Source organism: Panthera onca, chromosome A1 (genome assembly GCF_046562875.1).
Source record: "Panthera onca isolate mPanOnc1 chromosome A1, mPanOnc1 haplotype 2, whole genome shotgun sequence".
NCBI classification, from domain to species: domain Eukaryota; kingdom Metazoa; phylum Chordata; class Mammalia; order Carnivora; family Felidae; genus Panthera; species Panthera onca.
This window is the reverse complement of record NC_138339.1, coordinates 107,420,391-107,443,438: the sequence shown is the minus strand read 5'-3', so window position 1 is coordinate 107,443,438 and position 23,048 is coordinate 107,420,391. Positions and strand designations below refer to the sequence as shown.

The 23,048-nt window shown below is 41.2% G+C and overlaps 1 protein-coding gene across 1 annotated transcript; it reads left to right on the top strand.

The window, feature by feature from the left end:
• Positions 1-1,254: 1,254 nt before the first annotated feature.
• Positions 1,255-22,389, top strand: SHISAL2B (shisa like 2B). Its single transcript, XM_060635685.3, has 3 exons — positions 1,255-4,212; positions 8,983-9,140; positions 22,184-22,389. The coding sequence occupies exons 1-3, from the start codon at positions 4,022-4,024 to the stop codon at positions 22,318-22,320; spliced, it is 486 nt and encodes a 161-aa protein (XP_060491668.2). The 5' UTR covers positions 1,255-4,021; the 3' UTR covers positions 22,321-22,389.
• The last annotated feature ends 659 nt before the right edge of the window (positions 22,390-23,048 follow it).

Genomic DNA, 23,048 nt, shown 5'->3' with positions numbered 1-23,048 from the left:
CCTAGAACAGATCCTTCCCTCACAGGCTTGGGAAGAAACAACACTGCCAACACCTTGATCTCAGACTTCTGGCTTCTGTGAAAATGGTATCTCTACTGTTTAAGCCACTCAGTCTGTGGTAGTTTGTTATGGCGGCCCTAGAAAACTAATACAAAATATATAATGGTCCTAGCAAACTAATATTATATATATATTATATAATATTAATATTATAATATATAATATATATATTATATATTATATAAGATATATATATTATATATATTATATAAGATATATATATTATATATATTATATATATATAATATATATAATATATAATATATATATATATCTTTATATAATATATATAAAGAAGAAATAAATGGAATGCACATATAATGGAATACAAATTTCCATGCAGACGTGCTCAAGCACAATTGTACCAAGAAACCTAACATTTACACCAATAATGTGCCCACAACAGCTATAATTCCTTTACAGAGCGACAGCACAAATGAAGGCAGGCACAGACCGTGTGCAGTATTGGCAATTCAAATACAAAATCTTGAGCAACATTACCACTGGTACCTGATTTTCTGAAAGAGTGAAAAACTCCTGGTTAAGTTCCAAACAAAACAGCAAACGACCATTCCCTCAAATTACATGGTTGTTATGTTCCTGGAAAGCTCAACAGATACACTGTATTTTACTTGCAACATAGGAACAGGTTCTAGATGCAGATGAGTATAAATACAGTTTTCATCTCTGTGAATGTCCTGGGGAACACTGGAAAATCAGACAGTTCTCCTTTTTTCTGTAGATGTGGCAGGATGTCAGGACGTCTAGCATCCCTGGCCTATATCCCTCGTAGCCAGCAGGGCACTCAGTCATCATGACAACCAAAACTGTCCCCTTATTTCCAGAATATTCCCTAAATATTCCCTAAAGGGGAGTATCACCTTTGTTGAGAACCGATGAGATATAAGAAAAAATAAAAAGTATAATTTATGGCAATCTTTCGCTGTTGGGCCAGCCCCACTCCTACTGGCTGCCAGAGCCCCTCCTGCCCAGAGACCAAGAGCTGGGGACTCCATCACAGGGGACCGCGCAGCAGGCAAATCAGGCAAGCAATATGCATCTTCTGACTGGTGTTGTTAAAAAGCCTTAGTCTTGTCACTGCTCTTAAGCCTCGTGTGTTAAAATGCTCTTTTCTTTACTTGAACTTCAGAGGCCTTGAGGTACTCCAAGCTCGCTAGAGTGTGGCAGCTGGGGGCATGCCTTTCTGCCTGTGCGTTTTCATGTGTCTATGGTGTGTATTTCAGGGTGGAGAAGGACCAAGGTGCTGCTGTGGTTACAGAGGCGTCAAGGGGCCAGAGCACAGCCCCAGAGAATCATTCTGACAAGTTCTACGGTTCATTTCCCTGCTCCTGTTTCTCAACTACAGACCGTTCAGCCCTGGGGAAAATCACATGGCCTGACCAGTTGGTTCCATGAGAAAGCTAGAACTTCTAACCAAAACTGGGCCCTCAGGGAGGTGCCCAGTCCTTGGGATCCACTCTGTTACCTGGACATGGTTCCCAGTGTTTTCTCTCCGTCTCTTCCATTCTCCTCGTCACACACATTCCACCTCGGTGTCTCGTGCTCCAGCAAAACTTCAGTATATCTTATTGAGACAATCCACTTCGCCGTCCAGAAGAATTGTCAATATTTTCATCTCAAAATTTCTTCTCCCCTTGCATAAGGGGAAGAAAAGTCTGCTCATGGGGCCTACAGCCCCTCCTAACGGAACATGCTCCATTGGTCAACGAGCTCAGTGTTTGCCCTTCGATTGCCTTCTCTTTCAATTGCCTTGCCTTTGCCTGAAGATGTGCTGTATGAGTTAGAAGCCTTTTGGTGCAAGTAGTAGAAATCTACGTGAATGCACTTCAGCCAGAAAAAGGATTTTATTCTAAGGAGTCAGGAATGTCCCCAAAATCACAGTGATAGGAATATAGGTGGATCTCAGGAAACGACTTGCACAGAATTGCAAAACCATTAACATTCTTTCCACCCTTCTTTGCTCCTTCTCCCTGCTTCATTTTGTCTTGTGCCCTAGCCTCCTGTGGATTCCTGTCCCCAGGGAAAAATCCCAATTCCAGGACAGAGAACTTAACTGGCCTAGCATAGATCAGGTCCAATCGCCCGGCCAACTTCAGCTAATGTGGCTTAACAGAGACAAGATTAACCTTCCTTCCTGAAAAAAAACTAAGCACAGAGAGTAGAGAAACGATAGGTTTTGAACATGGTTATCAGGTAGTGCAGGACAATGATGCAACCCTAAAGCAGAGAAACAGACAGGGTAAGCCTTATGATTGCACCCAGCATGCTGCCTGGAGAGTTTCCAGACTGCAGCAGCAGGAGCGGCCCCAGGTAGAGCCCAGAGGTTTCCCTAGGGTCAGAAGACCTAGCTGGGAGTACAGGAGGTCATGGTGGCTTGAGGCAGCAGAAGAGAATAGAGAGCTAGAGAGAGAGAGAAAGGCAGAGAGATAGAACTGGATCACTGGAGGTTCTCCTTGAGTCCTCAGCTGGGTGATCAGCACACGGCTGTCAGGAGATAACCGGAAACCAGGAAAAGAGCTACGTAAAAGGAGCAGAGGGAACACTCCTTTGAGCTGTCACGAGGCCTGGAATGGTTTGTTTCCACTGGTTGGAATGGTAAGTCTCATAATTCACAAGGTATTGAGTAGAGTGCTCAGAAGAGCATCACCCCAGTGATGGGGAAAAATTCAGTCCTCAGATCTGCTCTGGTTCTCTCAACAAAGGTTAAAAGTAAATTCCAAAGACTCCATCTGTGTCCATGTTACTTAACTGCATTCCCGAACAAGGCTCAAGAATATTTCTGGGAATACAAAATTACTCAGCACCCAACAAGGTCAAGTTCATAATTCCGACATCCAATCAACCCTCTGGCCAAAGGAAAGAAGCAGAAAATGAAGAGGAAGGAACACTGTTCTGTCTCACAAATTCTATGAATGTTCAGTCACCTCCTCTCCCTTCTTAAGGCTATTACTGTTTTCTTCTTTGTACACCAAGATATTGTTTGACTTATTACAACAGGCATCCATTACTACTGTTATTTTAAAAGGCTTTGTGAACAAATGAATCACTAAATGAGAAGGCCAAACAAAAAGGGAACAAGAGAAATCTCTGCAGCACTTTAAAACTGATGAAGGTCTCTTTCTCCCGATTTCCTTTGCCTTCTCCTCTTTCTGCCTGTCTCTGCAGAAACTCCTCACTGTCTTTACCTGAATCTCTTGCCTGCCCTTCTTCTCTTTGTAGGCTGTTTAACAGAATACACAATGCACTGCTAGCTTGTTGGTGAAAAATTTTGTCTCTGCCTTTTATTTTTTTAATTGCCAAATTTTAATGTTTCACGTGTGCTTCTCAGAGAAGACAGATTAAGCCTGACCACCACCTCCTCCCTGGTAGCTGAGTGCCTTTTGTTTCTGCCCACTGTGCAGCTCCCTGGGTCGGTGGCGGAGGAGGGGTAAAGGTTCCCCCGGCCCTGCTCTGTTTGCCTGGAACCCAGCTGCCCTGTCCTCGGGCAGACAGAATGGCAACTTGGGCTGCATCTGCCCACATGGCAGACATATGACACCTCCACTCTTCCTTCGGGTGAAATCTCTGGCATAGAGTGGGGCCAACTGAGCTCCGCGGGCTGTCGAAGAAGTGAGGGGAAGCAGGGGGGAGTCAGGGGGGCGTGAAGAAAGCCCACGAAGGGACAGGGGAGAAGAGGTACAGGGTTGAAGACCGGCAGATGAAAGGGCCACTCACTAGCGAGAGGGAGAAGCGCGAGTAAAGCGACCAGACACCATGTGGACAGGGGGAGGAGAGAGCGCAGAGGAGGCGCGCGAAGGCTGAACGCCCCGCATCCCGACAGACCCCAGATCGCAGGAGACGAGCCCGCGCCGAGGGGCGTCTGCGGGCCAGGCGGTGCGGGACGCGTGCGGTCCGAGGGCAGATCGGGGGTCTCACGTGCCCCTGTCCGCAGCCGCCCGCGATGAGCGAGGCAAGCCGGGTGTGCTCGGGCTACTACAGCCTCAACCACAGCTTCGTGGAGCCCTTCGAGTGTCCCCGGAGCGGCGAGGGGGCCGCCCTCCTCTACTGCTGCGGCTTCGCCGACCTCAAGTACTGCTGCAGCGAGCCGGGCAGCTACTTCCCCTACAAGCACAGCTATATGTGGAGCCTCAGGTGGGCAGGGCGGGGGGCGGGCGGCGGGCTCTGGGGAGGCGACGAGCAGGACCACCCGGGGAGTGGGAGGGTCGCCCGTTCAGGTCGGGATCCTCCGGAAGGACACGGAGCCTCCGAGGGCAGGCGAGGGACCTGTAGAGAAAGCTCACCCGGCTGGGAGCTCCCCCAGGACCCGGGACCCGCTCGGTGCTGCCCTCTTCCGGCGAGGGTCCGGCTGTGGGCTTCAGAAGTGTGAGTGGGCCCTGGAGCCCCGGCGAGGCCCGCGCGGGAGGAGCGCGGACCGTGCGCCCAGGGCGCACGCAGTGCCGCCTCCGCTGGTCCCGCTCACCCCGCTCTTCACCCCCGCCAGGGACCGGTCCCAGGCAGGAGGCTCTGCTGGCAGAGAGAAGATATGCAGATAACTTAAGGTTTTCATTTTCTTTTTGATTTGTTTGGGCATTTGGTGCAATTGACTAGAAAGGGGGCTACTCTGGGACTCATTTTAAGGTATTAACCAAAGATTAGAATACTTCAAGTCTCTTTGAATGTGAGAAGGAATCAAAAAGGGGTGTGTGTGTGTGTGTGTGTGTGTGTGTGTGTGTGTGTAAAGCTATTGGAACTTTATAATTTGCTCTTTTCAGATAATCTGACACTGACCCCGAACCGAACTGGAGACCCACAGACAGGGAAAGTCTTACTTGCTATAATACATCATGTGTAGAACCTTATCAGGGCACCCCTTTCTTAACGCCTGAGCGACTTGGCCGTTGCTTCGAAAGACCAGAGACTCTCTAAGGTCGGGTTTTTCTTGCCTGTTTCCTGCGATGGGAATTTTACTTATTCCACCTAGTTTTTATGCAGATATCTTCATTGTGAAATGCCACCCCCACCCCACCCCCCTTTCTACTCCAAAAGACTGCATCCTTTGACCTCCATTCTTTCATTCTGCCTGGAGAATGTATGTCTCCAAACCCACCTTCAGTTGTGTCTCACAAACCAATTAGCTTATGCCTGGCAAGAGAGAGACTCTGCTAGTAAGCCGGAAGAGTGTTATTTCTCTAATTCTCTAGCATGATCCAGAATTTGTCATACAGGCCAAGTCTACAGCAAATGACCATAAATGCTATTTCTAGAGGCAGTAAAATAATTTTTTAAACATATTGCAAGTTTCAAAAAAAAAATCTCAAAAAGGGGGTCGCCTACCAATAAGCTCATCTAACAACATTGTATTGTTGTGTCATAGTGGGGCATAATCTCAGAAAATGACAGTTTAGCCTTAATATTTGGAGAAGTAATCAGTACTGCATTGACATATTATCTGGCCTTTTGGAAAATAACATAGTAACCTGGCTCTGAGTTTTTGGAAGTGTTAATAATGGTGGCAGACCCCCAAGAGAGACTGGCAACTCTTAAGTCAAACTCAGGTAGAAAAGTGCCTGGGGTTCTCAGATCCCTGAATAGTCCCAAAGTGACAGGCAGCAGAGGATAGAAAACCTTCCTAAGGTTTATGAGGGCACCAGGAATGAATACCTTGCTGGGGTCTTCATTCAGCATGAACAAAATGGACAGTGTAGCTCAGTTCCTAGAAAATATAAAAATCATTTCAGCTGATGGCATCAGTTGGCAAACCCGGGGTTCTTGTCAGTGTTTGAGCTCTGAGAACACAACGGGGAGGTAAAAATTCAGAGCTGCACTCCCCTCATATTCTTTGTTCTCTACCCTAATTTAAAATAGTCCAACTGCAAAAACTATTCCTGAAGTCACTAGCATTTGTTCTGAGATTCTGCAGCTGCTGGAGAAAGGCACAGTACATCCACTCCCAGGTAAGCAAAGTTGCTAAGCAGGACGACTGCAGCATTAATGTGACGACAGCCTCAGACCCTCTCTAAGGGACTGGAAAGCAAACCGCCATAACGTTCTGCAGGGAAAGTAGAATTCTCCCTTTTCTGTGTCTGGCCCACCCCCATCTTTTCTCCCCTTACAAGTCCGTGCCCTCTTAGAGTTTCCTTTGGTAACCTTCTTCAGGACCTAGGAAGACAATACATATTGCACAGGGTAACGCACGAGTTCAGTAAGTATTTGTCAAAATGAATACTGTACGAGATTCCTAGAGTTCCATCTTTATCTAGATAAAGCAACATTTCTATAACGTGGAACTGTGACACAAACTGTTTGTCAAGATAATGAAGAACCTTCCTTTATTGTAATAGAAAGCAGAAAATAGCATTTTTTTTTCTTCCAGTAATACGGCTGGTGTTTTATTTTTTTTTTTTTTTTAATTTTTTTTTTTTCAACGTTTTTTATTTTATTTTTGGGACAGAGAGACAGAGCATGAACGGGGGAGGGGCAGAGAGAGAGGGAGACACAGAATCGGAAACAGGCTCCAGGCTCCGAGCCATCAGCCCAGAGCCTGACGCGGGGCTCGAACTCACGGACCGTGAGATCGTGACCTGGCTGAAGTCGGACGCTTAACCGACTGCGCCACCCAGGCGCCCCACGGCTGGTGTTTTAAACTGTGTGCATTAAAAGCTCACGACATGCATGTTGAATTTAATTAAATTGACAGTGTTACTTTTAAATTGACCGAAGTACTTGTTCACTTTGAAGATCTTGTTTTTTAATAACCCGCCTTCTCATTTCAGGAATCTCTCCGGATGTCTGGCAGCCCAGCTGCCTTGTGCAGCAGATAATGTTAATTAAGTGGATTATGGTCCCACGTGTCTGTGCATAGTCCTAGCCCTCCCTGACGCGTATAATCTACAAAAGTCAACTTTGGTGCAAACAAACCCGAAAGAGGAGTTGCCAGAGCCAGGGGGCCTGACCCTTGAAAGAGAGTGCACCAACTGAGGGCAAACTTTGATTTAAATATCCAACTGTAGGGGCGCCTGGGTTGCTCAGGCCATTAAGCATCTGACTCTTGGTTTCAGCTCAGGTCATGATCTCAGGAGATTGAGCCCCACATTGGTGTCTGTGCTGAAAGCACAGAGCCTGATTGGGATTTTCTCTCCCTCTCTCTGGCCCTCACCCTCTCTCACTTTCTCACCCTCCCTCTCCAAATAAATAAATACATAAAAACTTAAAATAAAGATATACAGCTGTGTGCTGACTCTAGCCACAGAATTTCCAGTTTTCACTGTGTGCAACTTTAGGGGAACTGGGCTGACATTACTAAACTAAGCACAAGCATGTTTGGGAGCCTAACTTCGTATCTATGGCCAAGGAGGCAATCTCTAAATTGCAGGGGTGTTTTATCTTCTAAAATCAAGGATACAGGGGATGAGCTTAGCCCCTCACTTTTTAATTCTATTCTCCTTCTTTCCAGAGCCCTAACACACCTAGCATCCCTGGTCACATTCTCCCCTCCCTCCCTTTGGTACGTGTCAAACTTGTTGGGGCCTTATCTCTAGCAAATAGTGAAAGCCTGCAGTCAAGCAAGGCATATAATGAAGAAAAAGATCTTCATTGGCCTGGGAACAGCTGTCCTGGTTCTACTTGCCTTGTCATCAGCATCTGTGTTCTTTGCTACTTTTCAATGACCATTTCAATGATAATTGCTTTTCAGTTACTAAAAGTGGATCAATCACCAATTATTATTTGCTTCTATTTACTATCACTTACTTCTATTTACTACAAGCTAAGTACTCTATTCAGCCCTTTCAATATGTATGCCCAACACTATGGGAAGGTCAACAGAAGTATGTGCTCTTGAGCAACTTAACATTTTCTGTGTATATACTTATGTACCCAGACAAACATCTGGTTCAGGAAAGTTAAGTACATATGTTTTGCTTATGAGTTTTTCAGGATGATGTTTTTTCCAAGCTCCTTTCCCCGTTTAAAAATATTAAGTTCATAGGTTTATGAAAACTGCTATTTCTCAAATGCTTACTCTTATAGATAATTGTATTAGAAGGAATTATTACAAAATTAGTGCAGAGAAAATTATAAGACATACCCTTTATTTTTAGAGGAAAGCACCAGGGTTCCTTCCTTAATGCTAGAAGCCACTGTGTTATGCTCGTTCAGAAAGGAAAAACTCAGGCTAAACATGAACTTGATATAAATTTCATAAATACTGCTTTCCTTTCATTAAACATTCTTCTCTTTTGTAAGAGTTGTGGTTTTATATATTAGTGCTGTCTTCCATATGTGTCTCTGAAAGTTCTACATCTCCGGTAAACATTTGCTTCGCTAATTTGCGGATGTCCGTATTTTTCTATTTGTCTTTTTTTTTTTTTTTAATTTTTTTTTTAACGTTTTATTTATTTTTGAGACAGAGAGAGACAGAGCATGAACGGGGGAGGGGCAGAGAGAGAGGGAGACACAGAATCGGAAGCAGGCTCCAGGCTCTGAGCCATCAGCCCAGAGCCCGACGCGGGGCTGGAACTCACGGACCACGAGATCGTGACCTGAGCTGAAGTGGCCGCTTAACCGACTGAGCCACCCAGGCGCCCCTCTATTCGTCTTTATTGTTGAACGCCATTTTTCCTCCTAAAATATATTGAAAGGTTTATTGCTTGAGATACTTTTGAACTAGCCCTAAAGAACCATGTGACCTTTCACGTGTCATATGGATTCGCGTGGTATTCTATACTAATGTTAACATATCAACGGGAAGAGAAAATCTAAGAATTTGATGAAAGAAAAAGGGGACCTTTTTTACTCTTTAGACTAAAAGATAATTTGGTTAGGAATGACTGAGGCAAGAATTAACCATATTCAAACCTTCTCTTTAGTGCATGTGTTAACCATTTTGCGTGACGGTCCCCATGTTTTTCCTGTTTGCTTCAGCATCGGTGCCCTGGTTGGCCTGGGAACTGCTGCCCTTGTTCTACTTGCCTTTGTCATCAGCGTCTGTGTCCTTTGCTACTTATTTCTGTATACAAAGCCCCGAAGATTAGACACTGGCCTTAAACTTCAACACCTAGAGGCTTCTGCCACTCAAGAAGGTAATCACTGTCCATTATTTGTAGCCAATTACCTGCGCTCTATTCAAAAGAATAACCTGTACCTCGGTAACAGATTATGCCATTAACAATGAATGCTTCTTAAAATCTCAATTTATTACGTGCCTTTATAAAAATTCACATGAAATTAGACCTTAATGATGACCTATCTTCAAGAAACTGTGCCAAAGGAAAAATTGTGGCAGGATGTAAATGTTCTCATGAACAAGAATACACTGGCCCAACAAATCCACTCTACTATAGTTAAGTCTCATTCAGTTATGAAGGTTTTATCCCCTTGGAGATTTTACGTTTTATTTTTGATAGAGCCACAGAAGTCAAAGAGAGGAACAAAATATGCAATAATTAATTCTTAGGGTTGGGTTGCTCCAGACTGGTTAGTCAGTGGTCAGTTAAGCATTTACCAGGGTGCCTGTGGTGTGCAGAATTAGGAAGAGGCATATAAAATACATCAGAGGCACACAAAGGAATAGAGAAATAAATAGAAGACAGTCTTTGTTCTTGAATAGGTTACAAACTAAGATACACGTGTGTGTGTGTGTGTGTGTGTGTGTGGATAGAATGACTATAAAGTAGAAAGAAATTTTTATGTATAGTTTGTGGAAACGGGTCTAACTATCTCAATTATAAAGTGCCACACAAATGCTAACTGTTTGCATTATAAAATTCAATCAGAAAGAACTGATATAATTTTTGTGAATATACATTTCTATTAGTGTATTTAAAAAGTAGTAATCACAGGGGTGCCTGAGTGGCTTAGTCGGTTGATTGTCCGACTTTGGCTCACACCATGATCTCATAGTTCATGGCCTCGAGCCTGCTTCAGATTCTGTCCATTTGTGGTCTCTCTCTCTCTCAAAAATAAATAAACATTAAAAAATATAGCAATCATAAATTTTGATATATATGTTTAGAATGTATTCTAATAAAAATTTAGAACATATAAATAGGATATATATGCATATATGTACATATATATTTAGAATGAGACAGAAGTGCTCACTAACTTCTATTTAAAAAGAGAATGAAAACATTTACTTTAAAAAATCTTGGAAAATCCTCTGCTCAGATGCTCTATTTTAGCTGAATCCTGAAATGTATGGAGTACATGCACTGCGACTTTATCAAATACACTGTCACTAAATGATTGCATTAGCTCTACTTTGATTCTCCTAGAGATCTCCCTCAGAGGGTGTCCTGCATCACAGAGCAAGAGGCCAACGTCCCTTTGCAGTTCTTTTTCTGAAGCACTGTTTGGAACTGTGTGGCAGAATAGACAGGTTGTTCGTTGAATTTAGTCCAGTGGCTTAGATCCTGTTCCTCCACAGGCAAAATGAAGCATTGGATTAGTGATCACCCAATAATCAGGTCATAAAATCATTTTTTGTCTCAAGTGCTTAGGTAATTTAAAGTAGAAGTCTTTAAGTTTGCCGGTGCATAAGAATCACCTAGGGAGCTCCTGAAAACCCACAAACTCCAGACTCTGCATTTTAAAACAAATAGGTCCTCTTCCCAGCTAAGCCCTGGACTCCCCTGCTGTCTACTCTCCACAGAGCAGCCAGAGTGAGCTTGTTAAAACCTAAGTCAGGTCATATCACTCCTCTGCTCAAAACCCTAATCACTTCCCATCTCTCTTGATACAAACAGTTGTCTTAACTGTGACCGGCCAGGGCTTTGGTGGTGTCCCTCTCCACCCACATTTCACTTCTCCTGTGCACAGCCACATTGGCCTCTTTGCTATTGCTTGAAATTCCTCTGCCCCAGGGCCTTCGCATACAATATCACCATTGTCCAGAAGGCTTTTCCCTCAGATAGCCATGGGACTTGCTCTTGCACTTTCTTTAAGTCTTTGCTACAAGTCACCTTTCTAGGGAGTTCTTCCCTGATCACCATATCTGCCTTCTTAACTCCTCTTCAACCTTTCAAACTTCCTTCCTGCTTTGTCTTTCTCCTAAGCATTTAGCACCAATATACCATACATTTTAGTCTAACTTTTCTCCACTTCAACTGGAAAGTAAGTTCCAGGAAAGTAATAATTTTCACCTTATTTCCTCACTACTATAACCCTAGTGCCTACAACACTTAACACGTATTTGTTGAATGAATTGACTGGAGTGGAATGGCACCTTTATTTATTTATTTATTTATTTATATTTTTAAAAAGTTTTTTTAAGGCTTATTTATTTTTGAGAGAAAGTGACAAGAGTGTGAGCAGGAGAAGGGCAAAGAGAGAGGGAGACACAGAATCGAAACAGGCTCCAGGCTCTGAGCTGTCAGCACAGAGCCCCACAGGAGGCTTAAACTCATGAGTGATGAGATCATGACCTGAGCTGAAGTTGGACACTTAACAGACTGAGCCACCCAAGCGCCCCGAATGGCACCTTTGTAGTAGATGATGAAAGGAGCATCTTTATTGTCACCCTTAGAGTCATCGACATTTATTGAATGTCTTCTGTATGCAATGTATTGTGCTAAATAGGAATTGGTTCTTCTTCGTGATTTCTTTCAGGGACTGCTCCAAAATATTACTTCATGTTGGCTCTGAGAACCCAGCAACAGAATTAGTTGGCTTGTGGACTGAAGTCTTATAGTCTTATTGCTGTTTAGCTAAGGAGATCCATTAATGCACTCCTCAGGTAGTTAGATGAAGTTGCTTTCTCACATCGAAATGTCCCCACTCTGCCCCTCTCAAAAACATCATGTTTATCACGCCAGCAAATTAATTCAGTACTCCTTTCCTGAGTGCTTCCTATTGACAAGGCAGGGTTTTATATGATCCCTGCCATCCTGCTGCTTTCAAAAGAGGGGATTTTTGGTCCCTTGGGTTGATTTTAACCAAATCAGGCATAGAGGAGAGCCCAAAACAAACTAGGTAATCCAAATGTCACTGAAATAGGGAGAGAAAATGGTTTATATTTGAAAGGGACCCTTTAAAGTGATCATTTAAAAACACTGTGGTGCTGTTGTTAAATATGCAAGCTATTCCGGTGAGTCTCCCACCTAGGAATACATTACCATGTTCTAGCTATGAAAAAAACAAATCTTTATTCCATTTAAGGAATGCCTTAAAGTTTAGGAACATAAGATGTTTGCATAATAATCAAATCCATAAACATTACATGGGAGGAAATCTGTTTCATTAGTTACCACTCTTTTCTTTCAAAACTATCTGTTGTTACGAGTCAATCTCCTATTATTTTAGGTTAGTTTTTATAATTGAGACTGTTTTCATTACAGGCAATTTGAATGACCTACAGGGAATAATGTTTTTGTGCACATTCTAAAACCGGGTCAGGGCACTGGACTTTTTTGTTTCTGTAAGTGACAATAATCTGAGTCTAAAAGAATCTAATCTTAGGCTATTTTGTCAAGATTTTTCCTTGGTGTGTCTTTATTTTATTGGGTTTTTTTCTTTTTAATGTATACAATGTAAGGCTTTATACCTCTTGAATTGATCCTGAAGAAAACAGGTCTGTGGTAGTGACTGTAGAGAATAATTGGGCTACCTCCAGGGCTCACTTTGTGCAGAGGTACTATTGCTAAGAAATTGATTGCCCTTTAAATTGTGTCCCATAATCATTTCCTTCTCTTTGTGTGTGTGTGTTTTGAGTTATGTGTGTTTCAGATGCCAGTGTTGAAGAGAATCCCGTTGCTTTTCAGGTGCACTGTAGGAGATGTACAGTTCTGAGAAGATGGCTGTGTGAAGGGCATCTTTCTGAGTAGACACGTTGAGGGCGAGGGCTCATTTCCTAAGACGGGAAAAAATTAATGGCTAATAGAGAAGCAATTAAAGGGGTGAATCTTCTAGATCCCTGCTTCTCAAACTTTTCCGCTGGAGAATACTTAAAGGTAGAGTAGAGGGGAACGTGTACCTCCAGAATTCCAGGGGCTGGCGTGGAAAGGCTTGCCTTAGGCCTATGAGCTTGCAATTATTTTAAGTTCTCATATTTATTTTTAAAATTTATGGGATTTCCCAACTTGGCTGAATGCCACATCTTGTTCTACTCTAATAATAACCCCTTCTTATTCTCATAGCTGAAGAAAATCGTTGCTTCAGGAAGATTAAGCACATCCATCCTGCAGTTTGAGTTTCCACTGATACTCTTGGGTTGTGGAGGTGGGTGGAGGCCTGAGAAGAGGGGTCGTTGGAAGCAGAGTTTTGGATGGAAATTAAAAGGGCAGATGTTCGCAGAGCGGCTTGGCACATATAAAATAATGTTTAGAGACAACAGACAGCGCCAAGGCTGTATCCGGTGGTCTCTTTTGTAAAGGCAGGCGATTTAATTGAAAAAGAGTGAGCAAATCATTAGTTAGGCACCGTGGTCTAGAAGAAAAACATAAATTACATATGGAATACTGAGAAAGCACATCTGAAGATCATATAATCGTTTTTTCTGCCTGTGAGAGAAATATGGCTCGGACTGGCTCAGAATGGTCTGCTATATTTCTTCTTCTTAGATGACTCACCTGGAAAGAAAACCTTTCTTTCAGATCACTTTCATTGAAGGAAAACTAGAAAATATAGAGAAACACACAGTGTCTTCCATGATTCCATCACACAGAGATAAGCGTCACTAACACCGTGTTGAGTATCTTTCAGGATTTTTTGTACCCATCTATAGATCCACGTACGTGACAAAATGGCAGAGAATGAGTCTTATGCTATTTGTTTTCATTGAACAATAGTGACATCTTTGCCAATACATAAATACCTTTGCCATCAGTTTTAGTAGTTCCATTTTAAAATCCTGATGGAGTGCTATGATTTTTTATTCTTTTATTTTTATATAATTTCACACTTCCAGAAAAATCACAGGAAAAGTATAGAGAAGGTTGTATACCTTTCCTCGGATTTACTTAATGTTACTATTTTGCCTTATTTTCTTTATCACTGATTTTCTCTCAATGCATATTTTCCGAGCCATTTGAGAATAATTTGCAGATATCATTCCTTTTAACCGTAAGCATTTTGCTAAGTATTTCCTAAGAATGGGATTTTTTCTTATGTAGTGAGAGTATGTTTATCAAACTCAGGAAATGTAACATCAATACAGTAATATTATCTAATCTGCAACTCATATTCAAGTTTTGCCAATATCCTTAATAGCTATGCTTTTCTTATCTAGGATCTATCTTGTAACTAGTTTCTTTAGCCTCCTTCAGTCTTCAACCATTGTCTTTCATGATTTTGACATTTTTTTGAAAGCAAAAGCCAGGGCGTCTGGGTGGCTCAGTCGGTTGAGCGTCTGACTTCGGCTCAGGTGATGATATCACAATTCATGGGTTTGAGCCCTGCATGGGGCTCTGTGCTGTCAGCTGAGCCTGGAGTCTGCTTCGGATTCTCTGTGTGTCTCTCTCTCTGCCCCTCCCCTGCACGCACTTTCTCTCTCTCTCTCTCAAAAATAAACATTAAAAAAAGAAAAGAAAAGAAAAAGCCAGTTATCCTGTACACTACCTTTCAATTTGTCTGATATTTTCTCATGATTGGAGAGAGATAATACATTTCAACAGGAATACCACAGAAGTCATATTCCCAGGGCGTCATATCAGGGCATCACATAACATTTGTTTGTCCCATTATGAGTGATGCTAACTTTGATTCATTGGTTAAGGTTGTATTTGCTGGACTAATACATTATAAAGTCACTATTTTTCCCTTTTAATTACTAAGTACTTTGTGGGGAGGTACCTAGAGACTGAAAATGTTTTGTTCTTCCTCAAACTTTTATCCACTCATAGATGGTTCTTGACTGAATTTTTTCATTCAAAATTTCAAAATAATTTCAGATTATTACAATAATTGCAAAATGGTGATTTTCTGACCCCATCATTCTTATTCCTTTGACATTGGTTAGTTGTTATTCTCCTGCAAGGAAGAACTCTCCCTCCTCCATTTATTTACCCATTCATGTAATTGTTAAGATCAGTATGGACTCAAATCCTTTATTTTAAAATATTCTATTACTGTCATTAGTTACTCTGATCCTTACATTGTCTCAGATTTGGCCTCCAGGAGCCCCTTTAAATTGGGTCCTTTGTCCTTTTGAAATGTATCCATAATTTTTTGAGCACTTTTTTGCCTTCTGTCACAAAATGTTCCAGGGCAGCCTGTGCTTCTCCTGTTCCAGCCCTGGAATCTTTTATTTCTCCAAAAAAGCCTGATTCATTTTGGTAGAAACAGTATTTAGAAACCAAAATCTGAGTGTATCATACTTCATTATTGACTTTGAACTAGCTTCCATTTTTTTTTCATTACACACATAAATTGAACATCCAAGTGTTTTCTTTTTCTTTTTTTTTAATGTTTATTTATTTTTGATAGCACATGGGGGGAGGAGGAGAGAGAGGGAGACACAGAATCTGAAGCAGACTCCAGGCTCTGAGCTGTCAGCACAGAGCCCGATGCAGGGCTCGAACACACAGACCATGAGATCATGACCTGAGCCGAAGTCGGTCGCCCAACGGACTAAGACACCCCGGTGCCCCTAAGTATTTTCTTAGCATAAATCCTTGAGAGTGGGGTTGCTGACCAAAGGCTGGACACATATTGAAAGCTGTGGATACAAGTTCCTAACTGCCATACAGAAAAGTACTATTTCATGTGTATTATTATTTCAAAAAATACACATTTTACTAATTTCATTGAAAAATAATACAATGTTTTTATCTAATTAGGAGTGAGAATGGACATTTTAATGTTTGCCATTCTTTCTTTTTTTAAAAGGGTTTTTAAAGTAATCTCTACACCTGCAGTGTGGGGCTTGAACTCATGACCTTGAGACCAAGAGTCACATGGCTTTTCTGATGGAGCCAGCCAGGTGCCCCTGTCATTATTTCTTTTGTGGCATATTGTTGCTCATATGCATGTTTCCCATGGGAATGTACATTTTTCACTGCTTGATAAGAGCTTTACACACAGTAACTAAACTCTTTTACAAATACATTACAAATGTTTTTACAGTTGTTTCCCTTGTAATTTTGTGTGTGACAATTTTTCATTTATAGCAGTTTTTCCTTTTGTAATTTCTCCCTTTAGTTTCATACTTACAAAGTTCTCACCTCTGGGGACACCTGGCAGGCTCAGTCAGTACAGCATGCTACTCTTGTTCTTAGGGTTGTGAGTTTGAGCCCCATGTTGGGTATAGAGATTACTTGAAAAATAATAACCTTTTTAAAAATCTAAAAAAAAAAAAATAAACTTCTCACCGCCACTATAAGATATAAAGATATGCAACTGTATTTTCTTCTAATACATTTATTCATTTGTTTCTACATTTAAGTTTTTTTTTTTTTTTTTTTAAATTTTTTTTTTTCAACGTTTTTTATTTATTTTTGGGACAGAGAGAGACAGAGCATGAACGGGGGAGGGGCAGAGAGAGAGAGGGAGACACAGAATCGGAAACAGGCTCCAGGCTCCGAGCCATCAGCCCAGAGCCTGACGCGGGGCTCGAACTCACGGACCGCGAGATCGTGACCTGGCTGAAGTCGGACGCTTAACCGACTGCGCCACCCAGGCGCCCCGATCTACATTTAAGTTTTTAATAATCCTGGAATTTTAGTTTTGGTGTAAAGTATGAGGTAAGTATCTGCCTTTTTATTTTGCAAATAATGAGCCAATTGTCCAGATGTTTATTGGATAATCCATCTTTCTCTTGCCAATTTAAAATGTCATAAACTGGGGGCACTGGGTGACTCACTTGGTTGAGCAGCTGACTTGATTTTGGCTCAGGTCACCATCTTGCAGTTCATGGGATCAAGTCCCATGTGAGGCTCTGCGATGACAGCATGGAGCCTGTTTGTGATTCTCTCTGTCCCTCCCCAACTCTCTCTTTCTAAATAAATAATTAAACTTAAAAAATAAAATGTCATAAGCTGAATTCTTATATATACTGTGATCTGTTTTTAGACTTTCTGCTCTGTTAAATTTATCAATCTGGTTATTCTTAAGCTAATGATATACCTTAAAAGTTATTGCAATGATACAGTTTTATTTTAATATCTGACCAAGCAAGCCTTTCTCCTCCCTCCCAACATGCTTCTTCATCAAAGTTTCTTGGCTACTCTTGTAATGTTGAATCACACTGCCAAATTTTTTTTAAGTTTATTTATTTTGAGAGAGAGAGAGAGAGGGAGAGAGAGAGAAAGAGAATGGGAGAGGGACCGAGAGGGAGAGAGACAGAGAGAGAGAAAGAGAATTCCAAGCAGGCTCCAAGCTGTCAGTGCAGAGCCCAACTCTGGGGCTTGAACTCACAAACTGTGACATCATAACCTGAGCAGAAACCAATAGTCAGATGCTTAACCAACTGAACCACCCAGGTGCACCCCAACATCGTCAAACTTTTAAAAATAAAGTGGTATTTTGATGGATGTTGTGATTTTTTTTAAGTTTATTTATTTTTGAGAGAGAGAGAGAAAGAGAGCATGTTGTGAGCAGGGAGAGGGGCAGAGAGAGAGGGAGAGAGAGAATCCCAAGGAGGCTCTGTGCTGTCAGCACAGAGCCCAACATGGGGCTCGGTTCCATGAACTGTGAGATTATGACCTGAGCTGAAATCAAGAGTTAGACGCTCAACTGACTGAGCCACCCAGATGCCCTTGTACTAAATTTATAGATAACTTTGGGAGCTTTTTTTCTTCGTAGTCTTAACTCCCCTTCAACAAAATTCTGCTCAAAACTCTTATTAATTAGGATACCAAATTATTTTGTAACACCATTCTTTGTTTCAGAAAGGCTTTCAGAACTCATTGAGATTTTAGTAGAAGATGGGCTAATTTGAATTCAATGGCAGAAAAAGATGCCGTGTCTCCTAAAGGGAACTTTCTACTTAAAATAATGAGCCTGTAATGTCCTATGGCTGCTTTTGTTCCTAGAATGTGGAAAACCACATTGCTCAGCACAGCTACTGCCACATTTAGCATTTGTGGGTCCTCCCCAGGGCTCAAGGTTAGGCAATCTTGACTAATGTTGGAACCAATAAACAAAATAGAAGCCAGTCATTCATGAAAATTTCATTTAACGGATTTTAAATATCAGCTAAATTTATTTGTGAGTTATGTTAGTCATCAATGGTTGGCAAAATTTAATAATGAAGAAAAGAAAAAGAGGGGGGAAAAGGTCCATTGTGGAAAAAAAATAGGACAGGAAAAAACATTTCTCGATAGAACTGCCTTCACTCATTGATGGAGGGGCAAAGCAAAAGGGCAAGTCTGAGATTCTAGCTTTCTTTTTTTAATGTTTATTTACTTATCTGAGAGAGAGAGAGAGAGAGAGAGAGAGAGAGAGAGAGAGAACAAGCAGGGGAAGGGCAGAGAGAGCAGGAGAAAGAGAATCTCAAGTAGAGTCCACCCTGTCAGCGCAGAGTCCGATGTGGGGCTCGAACTCACGAACCGTGAGGTCATGACCTGGGTCAAAACCAAGAGTCAGATGCTTAACTGACTGAACCACCCAGGTGCCCAGGTGTAAAAGATTCTAACTCTTACAGTGCATATTTAACTGTATTTACTGGAGATACCGATTCATCCTTGAGGAGAAGCAGGGCATTGGTGGCAGGAAAGGACAATAGATCAGGAGGTCACTAGGCAAGTTTTGCCCACTTCACCATTAACTTCAGATCCAGCCCTATGCTTCAGATTCAGTCAGAAGGGAAAACATCCTCTTGCAAATCAAAAACACTCAGAGTGCAGATTTAAGGCTGCATGTTTTCACTAGGAGGAGCCGTGGGATGAGTGGGATGTGTAGATTTTCCACTTAGTAATAAAGTGAGCCGCTAATTAGGAACTAGAAGGACTGAGAACAGCGACACAGGAGCTAGGCGGCCGTAGGCAGATAGCTGCAGAAAAACTTAATTAGGATTCTGCCAGAGAGCCAAGGGATGAAGACCTGCAGGGGTCCCCAGCATTCTTTTGATATTTTGAAATGGCAGGCAAGGGCAGAGTTCATAGAAGAGTTGCAAAATAAATGGATTCCTGAGGAATGAATCTGAAAATGAATGCACAATTTAACTGTTACCAGAAGAAATAGATTGGCGTAGTTTGTGATGAGGATACGTGGAAAGATTGATGAATTGGATATGAATTTTGGTAAAGGTCAAAGCTTTAATTTAAATGCTAGTCTGAGAAGTAGAGCCTTAAAGGAAGGTTGAGATTTACATGGGATGACCACACACACACACTAATGAAAATGGGACACGAACAGCAGGAAGAACAACTAATGCCAACCCACGAAAGAACAGACATGTTGGAGCTTCACAGTCTGCACTCAGTAAAGAAAAGGAGGAATTAAATAAGAAAAACCTTTTATCTGTAACAAATCCCTCAATTTGTAAGCTCAATGGATTTACAGATTACTTATTGAAAATCGAATCCATGTTGTAACCCTGGGACAGAAAAAAAGGCAGCTGATTTTATCCCTACTTTGTTGGTTCAGAAATTAGCTTCTATTTATCAAAGCAAAACTAGGAAAAGGAGGTTGCTGAGGATTTCCCGCATTCTCTTCTAAAACGATTCCAAAGAGATGTAACTAGCTGGACTCTGTTAATCACTGCAGCTACTCAGTGCAGTTGTTTTTCCTCTGTGTCTAGTTATTCTAACTTACCGGAACGACACACATTGAAAGCATCTTTGGGGGAAGAGAGTGAACATCAGGGTTAACTTGCGTATCAAAGTTCCTGCTTCAAAGAATATTGGTATGGTGTTTGTAATAAACCTTTTGTTTGTGAAGCAAATTGCTTCTGTGAGGGTAAGTGCCTTGCCTTAAGACACCAATCTAAGAAACAGTCTTTGTACCTACACTGCTTAGGAGGATCCAGGAGCTGAGGAAATAAGGAGTCAGGGCTGGAGAATGGGTGCCTTTACAAGTCCTAGATGAAGAAAAATCTGTAACACCGGAATTTATTTTGCAAGCCATTAAATCTCGGAGGGCAGTAGACAGGTTAGATAAACTTTTTCAATGGTGGCCAGGAGATACATAATGGAAACTAGAGCTGTCGGAACGGAGATAACTTACAGAGAACCCCGGACAAAGGGGTTCTTAGATAGAACCCTTAAGTTAGGAAATAACTGTGAACTTATTTCCCATAAAAAAAAGACAAAAACAAAAACTATGTGATAAGGTAGATAAAAACACCTTGAAAATCTTTCTGAAATATTATTAATATAAGTATGTAAAAAGCTTAGGAAACGTGAAGGACTGGAGTTAAGCAACATTCAGTTCACACTTCCAGCAACTCCAATAAAATATTACAATTTTAGATTACATTTAAAGAAATGCCTACGTAAGGTACAAAAGCCACCCAGGTAACATGAAGCTAATTTACATCTTACGTCCTTGATCTTTTATCTTTACCTGCGAGAATCCTGAAGATTCAAATAGGACCACGCAAATGAAAAATGAAACTACAAATATTTTGTTTTTCAAATGTTATATGAGGAAAAGTTTCAACACCCCCCTTAGAGAATAAATTCCATTACTTAAGTACTTAGTAGTTAAATTTTCATCTAGTATTTTTTGAAGCCCCACTTTGCAAGTAATAGTCAAGTCAAATGTATCGGTTTCTTAGATTTTCAAGCAACCTTCCCTGCTCATTTAACAGCTTCGATTCCTGATTGGGCACAGAGCTCCTTACCAGGCTAGAAAATGTTGCGCCTACAACAAATCAACTTAAAAATCAAATCATATGGCTGAAACATTATGACTGAATGTTTAGAAGTAGAACATTAATTTATTTTACCACCCAAAAGCTTCAGAAGTAATGACATAAAGCCATCTATTGATCAATTTTAGGCCCTGTACTTTAAACTTTCGGTACTTTTAATATTAGCTCAGAGGACAATACCATCCACGTTTCAGTTCTAGGGGCATGATCTGGGAGCTGGAGTGAGACATCATTCTTCACAACTTGTAAATAATACTGCCCTATAAGTAGTGAACTCTGCAATCAACCTATATGGGGGATATTTGGATGGGCCTGGAAGGCAGTCTATACAATTATAAATAGGCAGAGCCAGGCTGAAAACTGAGGCTTAGACTTCACGTTAAGTGGTGAAAAGTAGAGGAAGTAGCTGTTTCTAAGAGTGGAACCTTTTGGCCAGTGGGTCCTGCTTCCTCTTAGGGAAGTTTAGAGCAGATTTTTCCAAATGAGACTAATTAGGGAGGGAGACAGTGATAGGAACCCATAAGCTGAGCCCTGAGAAACACCTAAGAGACCTGGGAGAAGAAAAGGGACCAACAAAAGACTGAGAAGGAGCAATACAGAGAAGGTGAGTCCAGGGTGGTATCCTGGAGGCCAAGGAAAGAAAATGCTGCTGGCCGGTCAGATAAGATGTGGACTATGAACTGGGCTGGGGATTCAGCAACAGGAGGGCATTAGTGACATCTGGGATTTATCTACTACTTCCACATATTCATACATTATTTAAATTTGCACATTTTGGTTAACTATATGATACAGCTACTTTTCTAACAATCATTTTTGGAAAATAATCCATTTCTTTGCTATCAGCTTCAGTTTTTGTGATGATCAGAGGTCTATATTCCTCTACCCTTGTACATTTTGGATTGATATTGACACAGAATGAGTGAATGAGATTGTGGCACAAATGTGTTCTTTTTAAAGATTACATCTAAATTGATTATGATAGCAAAGCCTTAAGAGTGGTGCAAATTATTATGATTAGCTTTAGTACAGTTTTGTTCACTTTATGCAGAGGGATAGTCACACTTTTATTAAGCAACCCAGAAATTGTTGCCTTCTTCTCAAATGTGTAATTTCCTCCATGGAAACACAGAGGAAGAAAGATAAGCACGGAAATGAAATTCTTCTGTCACTGAACATTTCCCTAATTTGACTTTCAGAAGGAAATTCTCACAAGCAGCTTTGAAATGATTCGGTTCTCACCCATCCACCTAGTGTTTTCAAGACATAGCTTCAATATTGCTACAAAATGTATTTTCCAAGCACACATTTTAAAAAGCCAAATTTTATGTCATAATTCCAAGTAATTATTTCATTTTGTTTTGTGTTGTGCAGGCAACCCAAACAGGAAAGCCAATGCCCCCAATTCAAATGCAGCATCAAATTCGACAATTGAAACATCCTATGAAGCTGATGACATGAATCAAGAGCCACGGATAGAGACGACACAAATCAGCACTGTGTATTATTAAAAAGCCTGTGCTGTAAAAGCTCACTGGAGGAACAGAGCAAATAAAAATAAAGAATGCATTTCAAATACAGTTCGTAATAATACTTCTCAAAAATTCATCATGCACAAAGCAAGACGCAGCTGTGCTTTTGATTTTTCAGTTAATTTATTAAAAACCCACTAAGGTTTCTGATCATGTGCAGAGAAGTTTACTTTTATTTGCTAATTAAGATGTTCCTGCAGTACATGAAATGATGCTAACACTTCTGGAGAAATTAAGGAACTTAAGATAACAAAGACAAGCAAACCTATGCCAGTGTGGAACAATGGGAAATTTATGTCACATGAGCAACATTACACAAGTCTTTGGATACTTAGCGGCAGTTCATTTCATGAGATGGTACTGGATACGTAAATCTCGGAGGGAAATGTCTTGTAAAATAGAGGTGGCATGTTTTTAAGTCTCTTGGACATGAACCCCTTGTCTTTTTCAGAGGGTTTGTGGGGCGCACAATGAACGTATTGCCTTTGTAAAAGCTAACATTCAAGAACAGAGTATGTCACAATATATGATCTTAATAATAAATATTTTCAGCTTACCAAGGGATAACCGTAACACGAATCCTTCACTGATAAAGTTCCTAAGGAACTTCTATAATGAAAGTTATCAAACACACAAGTCCTCTGGTTCCACCTAAGCTACTGCAATACCACATAGACATCTAGAAATAAAACTACAGTTTCTGCAAA